The sequence below is a fragment of the Gossypium hirsutum genome, chromosome D10 (genome assembly GCF_007990345.1).
Source record: "Gossypium hirsutum isolate 1008001.06 chromosome D10, Gossypium_hirsutum_v2.1, whole genome shotgun sequence".
Taxonomy (NCBI): Eukaryota; Viridiplantae; Streptophyta; class Magnoliopsida; order Malvales; family Malvaceae; genus Gossypium; species Gossypium hirsutum.
This window is the reverse complement of record NC_053446.1, coordinates 50,037,363-50,049,909: the sequence shown is the minus strand read 5'-3', so window position 1 is coordinate 50,049,909 and position 12,547 is coordinate 50,037,363. Positions and strand designations below refer to the sequence as shown.

The following is a 12,547-nucleotide window of genomic DNA, read 5'->3' as shown; positions in this document are numbered from 1 at the left end:
TATAAATTAAATATAGAATATAATTATATTGTTTGTAATTATAAATATATATTGGTTTCATAAATTATTATTTTTTATCATAATAAAATATTTTATTTTAATTTTATTAAGGTTATATTTGATAAACTAAAAATTAAGTATTGAGAAAATAAGTATAAAAAATTTAAATATTGAGTTTAAGTTATAAAATTTGTTTGGCATATTATTTAAAATTAAATATTGAGTATAATTATATTATTTTATAAAGGATAATATAATCTTAAATGAAATAAAATAAAATAAAAATCATTGAATTTATTCTAGTAGGTTATAAGTAAGAAGTAGGTTTTTACTTTTTTTGTAAAAGAAATTTATTTAGTATTTTTTATTGTGAGTTATCAAACCTGTTTAAAAAATTAAATTTCAGTTGTTTGAATATTTTCAATTTTTTATCAAACATGGCCTAATATAATATTTTATATTGGTTATGATAATTGTAGATAAAAATTAAATATGATAACTTTTTTATTTATTTAAAAAACAAAGAGATAATTTATATTAAATTTAAAATAAAATCAATTTAACATTTTAATATTAAATGTTAACATTTTTTTTAAAAAAAAAGTATTAATTGAAATTTTAATATAATTATCTTGAAAGTTGTCGTTTTCAATATAATAAGTATTATCAAACACAACTTTATTTATTTCTCGAAACATAGCAAGATTACATTGGGACTTTACTTACATGACAAAATGTAAGTTTTATTAAGAATTACAGACATTGTTATAGCCCCACATTTGTATCTATTATAAGCCAACAATAATTATACGACAAAGAGCGACGCTATAGCCACATTCAACATTCAAAACGACCACCTTATTTATCACTTGTTCAATGGATGTTCTTGTTCTAGTTTTCGAGTTTTATCATGCTCGTAAAAACCCGAACCCGGTTGGGATGATGTTGGTGATGTTCAAGAGTCCAGCAACGGTGCTTCCGATGACTTGTAAGGTTGAAGACAATCCCCCGATGGATGGAAGGGAGGTATTGCAATTGGAGAGCGGAGTTTTTACGGCTAAGTTGCAATTGTTGATCAATGAAGGGACAAGGAATTGCAATGGATCTAATAATATGGAGAATATGCCAGATCCATTTGTTGTTGAACTCGAAACCACGTTTCCACCACCCTGAAGTTGCACCAATGCATCTAAGACACATTTATACCAAATACATATATAACTCAGCATTTGTAATCATTTTCTCGGGAAAATATAATGATATAAAAGTAGAAGCTTACAAGGGAAAACTGGGGTTGCAGTGCCGTTTACACCAATGTTGCCATCGACAGTGCAAAATACAGTCCCTTGGATCCTAATCAAGCCAAGGAGGCCGCTAATGAGGCCACCTAGTTGAGCTTCAGCAATTGGAGGTATCAATGCCATTGCAGCAACCAAGAGACAAACCAACATAAGTGTTTTCAAGGCCATGAAGTTTTGGGTTAATTAACCGACTTAATCAATGAAAATGATTCACTCTTGCAGCTGTGATGTTCGACAACCCTAGTTATTTATAGGCAACTTAGAGGGCAAGTTGGTGCTAAAATCTTCCACACAAGTTGGGGACCTTCACCATCAGCACCATGCACGCCACCATTGTAGGCTTCACCTACGTGGGGGCTAAACCTTGCCCCCTAGACTTTGGCATAGCTTAACATTGTTGTTGGAAAAAAAAAAACTCACTTAGAAAAGAAAAGAAAAAGCAATTGAGAAGTGATGTGAGATTTTCTAATATAGGCATTACTATGAAAAAAAAACGGCGAGAAGATAAAATGGGTAATAAAGGACATCATTTAAAAAAAAAATTGTTAGATTATAAATAATCTATATCTATTATTTTTAATTCTAAAATGAGTTGAATTCACTGAACATTAATTTAATTAAGAAAAAAATTTTAAAGCATATCTTTAAAAAAAATAATGAATATTATTATAAGAAATATTTTTTCTAATTCTAATTCTATATGGAATCTATAAAATATAATTTAAAACCAGAATAAATTTTAAAAAAAACTATATATATATATTAAGATTTGAAGGCAGGACAATAAATTTTCTAGACCTTCAATTTTATTATCTCAATCAAAGTTTAAGCAATATTTTATACAACATTTTGTAAATATATTTTCCACAAATATCATGGGTGTGCTATAATTTTGTGCTATAATTTAGCAGTTACTGAAAGTAATATGTATGAAAATTAATTTTGAAAAAAAATATAAAATTGTTTTAAAATTCTTTAGAGAAAAGAATAAAATTACTTCATCTAATAATATTATTATTTTAATAATTCTACAATTTTTTAAAAATTTGATTATTTAATGATATGGATAATCATCAAATATCAATGGAAAGTAAAAATTTTACAAGTCGGGTTAGAATGATAATAAGTGTCCTATTTATTTATTTATTTTCATAATAATAAATTTAGTTCCCTAATGTTCACTTTTTCCATTTTAGCACTGACTCTATTTTGATCGCCCTCAACCTTCAAATTTTAGTCAAATTATTATTTTTTGCAGAGAAAATTTGACTAAAATTGTTAAATTTTAATGACATTGGTGCGGCAGCTCGCATGACAATCTATGTGTACTTTATATAAATTCAAAAAATATATAAAATGTTTGAAAATTAAAAAAATTCATAAAAATTACAAATTTTCGTATCACTATTGTTAAAATTTTAACAATCCAATCAATTTTTAATTTAAAAAATAACAATTTAAATAAAATTTGAAAGTTGAAAACTAAATTGGTTCAAAAAGAAAAGAATTAAGGTTAAAATGAAACGATAGAAATTAAATTTATTATTATGCATTTTTCTTTAGATTTTAAAATATATCCTATAATGCACTTGTCATGTTTGTAAAATTTTTAGTTTACATAAATAATATTATATCAAATAATTTCCATTAATAGTATTGTTATTACAAAAAAAAAATAATTACCCTTAATGATAGAACTATTGGAAAGTAAAATTTTCACAAATGGAATTAAAATGGTGATAAATTTATTATTCAAGAGACAATGGCGATATCTGAAACAAGGTTTCAGCTCATTTAGCATTCAAAATTTCCATTTCCTAATGTACTTTACAGCTTTCCCTTATTGTTTGGAAACTGTGTTTTTTTTAATAATAATAAAATCCAGTTGTCCCATCCAAAATATATATATCTGAGGCATTTGTATGTTAGTTATGAAAATTTTGACTTCAGCCGATGGAACATAAATCCAAAATTGTTTCTACCCCTAACAAAATTACATCTTTAATAGCCTTTTCTCTTTATTTAAGTATATATTTATAATTTTTATGTTTATATTTAGAATTTGTTGCTGTCTCTTTCAACAATGTTAAACTTGCATTTTCCTTTAAATTTAGAATATATATTTTTCATTCCACTTAAACCACAATTTAAGAGAACTTAAAAAGAGAAAAAAAAGCTTTGTTTAACTATGTGTATAACATATATATATATAAATCAACATAATAAACACACCTTCATTCCTTGGCTTATCTTTTTTTCTTTCACTAATGCAAAAGCAGTGTGAGGACTCTCTATTCTATATGTAGTGAAGTTGCAGAAGCTAAGAGAAGTTTGGCCTTTGTATCCCGATTGATTGAAAAAGTTTATAGATTGGTCCATGTGTAGCTATCATTTTTTCCTCTGAAATCTCTAGTTTTCCTTGTGGGTTAGGGCAGAATATTGAGATGGCGACAAGCATCGAATAAGTTGCTTAATTTGGCAATAATCTTAGTTTCAACCATTAGACTAAAGAGAAGCTAGCCAAGTGGACCATTACAGAACCCCCCCACTTGTGTTCCATTGCTTTGAAATGCGGATTCATGAAATATCATGGCTGCTAATGACACAAAATGCTATTGAATCTCCATATTTGATCAAGAGATAATGAGTCAACGGTGGGCAGAGTGGCTCACATATAACCAATGGGATAGAATACTGAATTTATGATTAGCCCTTTAGTACAACATAAACAGAAATTCCATTATACTGAACCACATAAACAGGAATTCCAATGCATTGGCTAAATGGTACAACATGGACACCACATCCGTTCAAGCTTTTCTAAATTCTACCGCAACTAAGGCACAATGCATTAAAATTTACCCTTATTCTGTAGAAACAAGACCATATTGTAAACAGAATTCTAGATAATACGCATTAACACCATCATCATCGGATAAGTTGCTCACTTAACGTACTTTGCAAACCACTCCAGCATATCTTGATGAGCTTCATTAGCGCATGACACAGCTGTTGTATCATTGACATCGTATCTGACCGTCCATCCATGGGCACATTTAGGAAATATCTTCACAAATCTATCAACCTGCAAGAGAAAGATATTGTTTTGTAACAAAGATAAAAGTGTGCTTGTTCCATACAGAACATTATTTAACATTAAGGAAACTCTGGTGAAGAGTATATGTAGCCAAACACAGGGTCACTTGCACCCCTTGGGTTGAAGGTAAAGAGGGAACCCGGAAAAAGCCATACTCAAAAGACCGAGTAATTGGCATAGTATTTTGATTAGTTGATAAGCGTGACTATTTGGCATGCAAGGCAATAAGAGAAAAGGCACGTGTGACTCTAATATGGTATTTAAGTCACAAACAAGTACAAAAGATGAGAAATGTGGGACTTATAACACCTCATCTAAATAGGAACCTGGCAAAATAAGCATAGGACAGGCTACTGAATGGAGCAAACAAGAAACATAACATTGATATCAAGTTAAAGAAAATGCAATTTTTCACCAGTCTTAGGTTCATTCAATAAAGATAACAGACAGTATGACACCAGGCATTGGGCCTTCATACCTCACTCGCTTTTAATATCTCATCAAACTGTTTTACAAGTTCTGGGGGAGACAAATTGTCAATCTCAGCTCCCAATATCGCAATGGGCACCTTCACACCTGCAAGAATTTACACATAATCAAATATTACTAAGCTAAACTTGCCCCTACCACAGACACCACACAAAAGCATGATAATGGGTGAAAATACCCTCTTAAGGAATCAACTAATAACTGCAACCAAACCCAAAACTTCAATTTTTGCATATCATAGAGATAGTTTCATGATATAGATAATGTGGAAAAACACTAAAGTAATCACCATACAAGGCCGTGAGTTTCTGTTCTCGAGACAGTTGCATAATTTTGCTAATTGTCTTAGGACACCTAATATTCTGATAGTGAATTGATGGATAGTCATAAATTCACATTATTGAAAATAATTAAAAGTTTGAGAGGAAGTTTTTAATTCACAAATTAATACTGACTAAAAGTCATTTCACAACTCACTTCATCTTGAGAATAGAAGTTTTTTTCACCTTTGTGAATTAGAATTAAATCACCTTCTAAGGGAATGATCTAATCACTCTCAATGAACTAAGATCACTGCCACATAACATCATTCAATTTTTCTCAAGTTCGGTGATTTAATCACAATTTGTAGATCACCATGATTTTACAGGTGCACCCCATACCAAACACCACCTTATACTGAAAGAACAGACTCTTTTTTTACTAAAATCGTACAAACCCTTTCCTTTAAACTAGAATAAATCCTAATGCAAGAACCTAAGCAGAACATTCACAGAGAATTCAACCAGAAGTTCTGCCCCATAGCTTAGAGGACATCACCTTAAAGTCATTAAGTCCAAATCAATTTCTAATGAAAGGAACAAATCATAACCGAAATATTTAAAAGAAAAAAAAACACTAGAATCTTACTCTTGATATCGTCCACAGTCACAAATGAAGGATGCAACATCACAGCTGCTTGGATAAGGGCAACCTTTGCCAGTTCAACCACAACTTTAGCTGAGGAAATCAAAAGATTTAGTTTTAGCCATCTAGTGATAAAGTGATTTTGCAGAATGAATGAAAAGATACTATTATTGAAGTCATAAGTGCAGAACATGCTTGTATACACAGTAAATATCTGCTACGAAACCACTTTAAGTACAGTGCATAAATTAACACTCACCACCCCAGCAGAACCCAGCAGCTCCAATTGATGAAACCCCTTTACTTTTCAAAGCATCAATTATGAGCTTTGCATCCTCAAAACCTTTATCCTAAACAAGCAATTAAAATGCATAAGGGCATAAAACTTCGAAAGTGATGCATCATCAAGCATTAGATGCTTTTCAAGGTAAAATAGATATAGCCAAAAGGAAAAATTACTGTAATAGTGAACAAAAGCGGAATGAACTGAAGAAATTCATAATCAAATCGACATCTAGTTATAAAGGGACTAAAGCCAGTCTAGAAAATTAGAGAGTCCATAATACAATACAACTGGAATAAAAAAGGGAAAAAACAAAGATTGAAGAACATGTCTTTTATTATAAAAATTGATAACCAATTTCAATTATTTGTCAAAAGGCCACTAACCGGTCCATGATCCTTTATCCAAGCAGGAAAAGGTCTATCAGGTTTATCACGGACAAAGGGTTCTCCATAAAAGAAGTCAGGAGCCACCACATAGAACCCAGCAGCTGCAACCTTGTCTGCGAGCTTTCTATAGAATCAAAAGCAACTTAAATTAGGTCCCAGAAGCTGGTACAGTTCAACTCAAGATGGTACATAGAACAAACTATGTAATTAAATTAAATTGGTTCACACAACCACCCTATGACAGACTAACCATTACACCACAATCTCAAACAAATAATTCAACCGTGTCAAAAATTAGTTAGAGGGATGCCAAATCTTAATTTGCTAAGCTGTAATTTTCAAAATGTTACAATCACAGGTTACCCCGTGTTTTAAGCCAAGAATAACTATTATTTAATAGGAGAAAACACCTTGGTATAAAAATCCATAAAGCTATTGAATAAAATGAAGCAAGATAAGTCATCTACTATAATTTTCCTTGGTATGTTACAATCATAGGTTATTAATCAAATTCTTAGGTGGTAATTTCATGGTGTGTCATGCTGACTATTGACCTTGGAAGCATATATAAGAAGCTTTTCATGAGGCTAGTAACTGGGGTACATGATTTTGATATGGGTGAGGACACTTTTTGATGGTAGTAACCTACCTGCTGAATTACCATTTATTTATGAACGGTTCCTTGATAAGCTTGGTGGAGAATTTCTTTTGCTATACAGACTTTCCAGATTGACAACCTGCTGGCTTTATACTAGACTTGGCGGGGAAAAGGAAATTTGATTTGGGGTGTTTTAGTTAAGTTTAAGACATGTTCCACTTTAGTTGTTTTCTATATTAGTGTTGTGTTTTAGTGGTTCGTTCTTTTTGCTCTTTGCTTATGCTAGCACTGTGACTAGCTTTTAACTTTTGTATTCCTTTTGAAATCTTAATAAATCTCAATATTTATATGCATGTGCGAGAATCGAAAAATAACATCTTCAAGAGTAAAAACTCGACTTCCTAGTACTCATAGAAGAGATAATGAAGGCAAAACATCGGCAAAAAAGAAGCAGTTTCACTAGCAGAATTAGGCTTACCTCAAGTTTGGAGCCTCATATCCTGCAAAGCCATGAAAATGAACAGTGATATTAGCAGATGATCAAGACGATGGTAATCATTATCATGATCCTGATGACAACAATATCTATACTTAATGGAACAGTGAGAAGCAATTGCAAAACAATGCTCAATGAAAGTAAATGTATAGTAATCCAAAATTATATTACAGATATAATACGCTTATATCATAAACAATACAAAACCCAGAGATAATATGTTGAAAAACATCCATAATCAGTACAAAATTATATTAACCCCCAGCATCCTACTGAACTAGTTTCAGAGTCAATATTAGCTTAAATCTATAATCAAATACAAAACCCATATATAATATATTGAAAAACAGACTGCAAAGTGCAAACGAATCCAAAAAAAAACAAAAGGAACCTTGAAGTTGCTGGATTCCTAAACAGACAAGTTGCTCACAAATTTCACACAAAACCCAAACCGAAAATGAGGGAAAACTCACATTAAAGACCGAAGCAGAAAGATAAAGGAAAGAAAAAATGAAGAGGCTATGCATAAGTACCGTAAATATCAGAGACAAGAAGAATAGTAAGGTTGGATTGAATAGAACCAGAAACATAAGTGTTGAAGCCAGCAAGTTTCTCAACATGACCAGCTCCACTTGCAGGGTCCAATATTGGCGGGTTCGAACAGCACTGAGGACCTGACATTGTCTTTCCTCTCTTTTTCTTCTAACCAAAAAACACTCTCTCTTGCTTTGTTTGAACAAATGGTGCTTCTACTGTATAAAAACAAAGACCAACAGTGAAGTTGGAAGAAGAAGACGGGGTTTTCGAGAGAATAATAAAAAGGCTTTATTTAAATAAAAATAGGTTATGTGTTACATTCCAATTGCATGTCATCTTTGGATAAACTAACATAAAATTTATAATTTAAGACTGATAGAAAACTTTTAAGAATCAATAATTTAAGGATTAATTTATGGGATAAAGAAATTATTTTGGCCCTGAATTTTTTATCAATATTAAAATTGGAATTTGACAATTTTTTTCAATTTGGTCTTTAAATTTAGTTTCTATTAAGTTATGATGATGTGAAACTATAATTGTGCCACATCATTATTTGAATTTTTTTTTTAAATTACAATTTCCTTATAAAATTTGAATCTTTTCGTATTTTTTGGTTTATGTTATAGTGACATATCATCATATCTTAATACAATTCAATTTTAAGAATCAAATTGAAAAAAAATATTAAGTTTCAAGATTAATATGAACCCAACAAGTTCAAGGATCGAGTTAAAAGAAATTATCAACTTCAAAGACTAAATATTGCTTTATCACTTATTTTATGAGGTTAAAATATGCAATAAGTCCCTATGCTATTCAAAAATTTAAAATTTGGTATTTGTACTTTTATTTCCAGTCTCTTTAGTTTTTAAATTTCAAAATAAATGTCCAATTGTTGCCTCTTTTTTTTAATTTATTGGTATGACATTTTGAAATAAAACAAATATTCATTTGGTAGACATGTAACTAAAAATTGATATTGTAATAAACATAAATTTAACATAATAATTTTAACAATGTCAATAATTAGACTTAAATTTTAAAATATGAAAAATAGAGAGACTAAATTCTTAAAAATAGAACTACAAGACTAAATTCTAAATTTATGAAAATTACATATATTTATGGCACATTTTAACCAATTTATTAATAAAGGCTAATAAAAAATGTGGCATTGGCAATGGGGTGGGTAGAAATGATTGTCAGTCGAAGATAATAATTTTTGTCATTTTCTAATTCCATATATCTCGCCGGATAATAATAATATCAAAACGTTTGTTTTTATATTTCTTAAATTTTTAACAAGTTATTAGAATTTTATCTTTATTTTTATCATTGTCTTTTTGTAATTCTTTTATTTTTATTTATTCTTTTTCAGTTTTTATAAAAATTTCCCTGTTATTTTTAATTTTACTAGATATTTTTATTATATATTTTTTAACTTTTAACTGTCTTATTTATAGATGATAGACTCATTTAAATTCCAATTTGATTTTTTTTACCATATTCATCGAAATCCTGTTTCTAATAATAATTAAACTTTCAGAGTTTCCAGCTAAAGTTTAAATTTCTTTTATCAAGGTTTAATTTCCCCTTTAAAACTTTAAAAATAGATAAATTTTATCTTCAATTTTTTAAAAGAGTTGAAATGTTTTTCTTTAATAGAAATATTCAATAATGTATAACAACCCTCATAGCGTATATGATACCATTTTTTGAATTTTTATAATTTTTTTATTTTGTAGTTGTTTGTTATAATTTTTAGATTATTCATTGACGTGATATATTAAATAAATAATATTATATCAATTAAAATAGACATAAATAGTTATACAAGTTATCATGTCAGTATAAAAAAAATAATATTTTAATAAATGTTTTGTTAAAAAAATAATTTAACTTTTTTAAACATTAATGATCAATTTAACTTAAAATAATAAAAATTAAATTCATAAAATATATAAACTTTTAAAACTAATTCAAAATATTCAAATATTGAAAGAAATTCAAAAAATTCAAAAATATTTAACTCCAAGATTCATCAAGATTGATTGAAAATAATTTACATCATCTATGACATCACCCATATACTTTTTCCTTTAAAGAAAATATATTATTTTTTGTGGTAGAGGCATGCAGCCGGTTGATCTTTCTATGAATTAAAAATAAAAATACAATAAAATAAACTTTTATATCTAACCGGGCAAAATAAAGCCTATAGGCCTTTTTTTTTAATTAATTAAGCTTTTAGGTTAGTTTTAAAATTAATTAGGGAAATAGGTCTATTTAAATGTAAATTGCGTATTCCGACAACGATAAAAAAGGTAATTCAATGGTAAAAAATTAAATAAATACTTCCAATGGTTAATTTTTTTTACCTTATAAATACTACCAAATTTCATTTTTTCATTCACATCCATCTCTTAAGTCTCTCAAACTCTCTCAAGTCTCCCATTTTAAATTTTTCGATATTTTAATTTAAAATTTTTTAATTATCTCGTTTTTATTCGTTTAAATTGATTTCTCATGAATGGTCGCCTCTTTAATCCGCTTCGACAACAAGCATATTTTCATCACCCAATTAGCAATGATAAGCTGAAAATTTAAATTTCATTAATGTTAAATTTATTTTTTAATTTTAAATTATTTTTATTGTATAAATAGGCAGATGCTTGTATTTTGAAGGGCTTCATTCATAATATAGAAAAGCCTGTAATCCTTGAAATTCGTGGCCACTTGCAAACAAATGGATTCTTACATGCGTATCACATGTTCGGGGGCTGCAAAATTGATTTGACACTAATTAGCACGTTGGTGGAAAGATGGAGGCCCGAAACACACAATTTTCACCTTCTATGCAGCAAGTGTACAATTACACTCGAAGACATAGCACTACAACTCGGTCTGCTAGTGGATGGGTCAATCATCACGGGATCAGCAATTGTTCCAAGCAAAGTGGGCCTCTGCCAATCACTGTTGGGGAAGGTATTGGACAAGTTCGAAGGTGGTCAGATATTAACGAATTGGTTGAAGGATAATTTCAACGAGTTCCCTGAAGACCTTGAAGATCAAACGAAAAAGGTCATAGCACAATAAGCCCAAACATACATCACGAGGTTAATCGGGGGCATTTTAATGCCTAGCAAATCTCGTAATTTGGTACACGTAAGGTGGTTACTACATCTAGTGGACTTCAATGAGTATGGGAAACTAAGTTAGGGATCTATCGTATTGTCCACGTTATACCGAGAGATGTGTTGGGCCATGATACTGAGTGCGCATCGATCGATGGTTGTTTGCTCTTGCTGCAGTCGTGGGCTTGGTGTCGACTACCTTTTTTACTTCCTAAGGTGACCGACCCGTATATGTTCCCATTGGTGACGAGGTAAACATCATTTATTAACAAATACGTAGTCTATACAGAAACATTTTTATTATATGTTTCGACTAACATATCACTTGCATAGGTGGAATCATGGGCCGAGCTATGTGGGACTGCTTGAGGAGTTAGAAGATATTAGGTTATTGTTAGATCAATGCTCAGAAGCCGAAGTTAGTTACTTATTCTTTTGAACCTATATTAATTACGTAATAATTCGTAAAAAAATTCATACATTTCGATATTTACGATTTTGCTTTTTAGTTTGAATGGATGTTATACACTGAAACCGATGTTATATCTTGCATCCTACTAGAAGTGTTGAAAATTCAGCAGATGTGAGATGCCAACGTGCCATTGGTAGTTTACACAATGGTGGAAATGCACAAATCGGACTAAGTGTTGCGGCAATTCGGGTGGAGGCAACAAATTTTGCCACCACCACGAGACCTAAAAGACCTGCATAAGGTGGACATGTGGTCAGCTGATTAACGTCACAGCAATAATGTGCAAGCGTACACTGTCGATGCAAGTATAGTAGACAAATATGAGTCTGTCGGATATCGATCCCACGAGAATGGTTGTCTTTTGTCTATCAATGTCAGTGCAACAAATGGATAGAAACGAGATAAATTGTGAGAGTAGTTGTCGAAGTAATAACTTGAAAACAATAAGATAGAAGATGATAATGACAAACTGGGATCCCCAACATGAATATTTAACAAAATGCTAAGTTCTCACAAGGTATAAAAAGTTTGGCGATTGTCAATGCAAGAAATTGCAATGAATATCTTACCAAGCTTAACTTCTATATTTAATCAAAGACTTAACATGCACATTAGCTACACCTTCCGGTGATGGCTATGGAACACTATTAAGAACAAGTGGATTAAATTCCTCTAATCCTCAAGCAACTTCTGTCGTCATACTTGTTAGCTTGAACTATCACTGCACTTTCTAGTGCTAGTGACCGCAATAATACTTCCGTGCTAAAAACATTTGAACCCAAAGATTAAACAGTAGAAGTAAGATTGAATAAAATAACATTTAACCTAGAAATCATGTGAAC

The 12,547-nt window shown here is 30.3% G+C and overlaps 2 protein-coding genes across 2 annotated transcripts; both read right to left on the bottom strand.

Moving 5' to 3' along the window:
- Positions 1 to 663: 663 nt before the first annotated feature.
- LOC107916008 (phylloplanin) lies at positions 664 to 1,525 on the bottom strand. Its single transcript, XM_016845175.2, has 2 exons — positions 1,280 to 1,525; positions 664 to 1,189 (listed from the first exon to the last, which is right to left on the bottom strand). The coding sequence occupies exons 1-2, from the start codon at positions 1,467 to 1,469 to the stop codon at positions 909 to 911; spliced, it is 471 nt and encodes a 156-aa protein (XP_016700664.1). The 5' UTR covers positions 1,470 to 1,525; the 3' UTR covers positions 664 to 908.
- A 2,451-nt stretch (positions 1,526 to 3,976) lies between these two features.
- On the bottom strand, positions 3,977 to 8,659 carry LOC107916174 (endo-1,3;1,4-beta-D-glucanase). Its single transcript, XM_016845323.2, has 7 exons — positions 8,093 to 8,659; positions 7,542 to 7,563; positions 6,463 to 6,589; positions 6,053 to 6,143; positions 5,797 to 5,886; positions 4,877 to 4,974; positions 3,977 to 4,386 (listed from the first exon to the last, which is right to left on the bottom strand). The coding sequence occupies exons 1-7, from the start codon at positions 8,238 to 8,240 to the stop codon at positions 4,246 to 4,248; spliced, it is 717 nt and encodes a 238-aa protein (XP_016700812.1). The 5' UTR covers positions 8,241 to 8,659; the 3' UTR covers positions 3,977 to 4,245.
- Between the last annotated feature and the right edge of the window lie 3,888 nt (positions 8,660 to 12,547).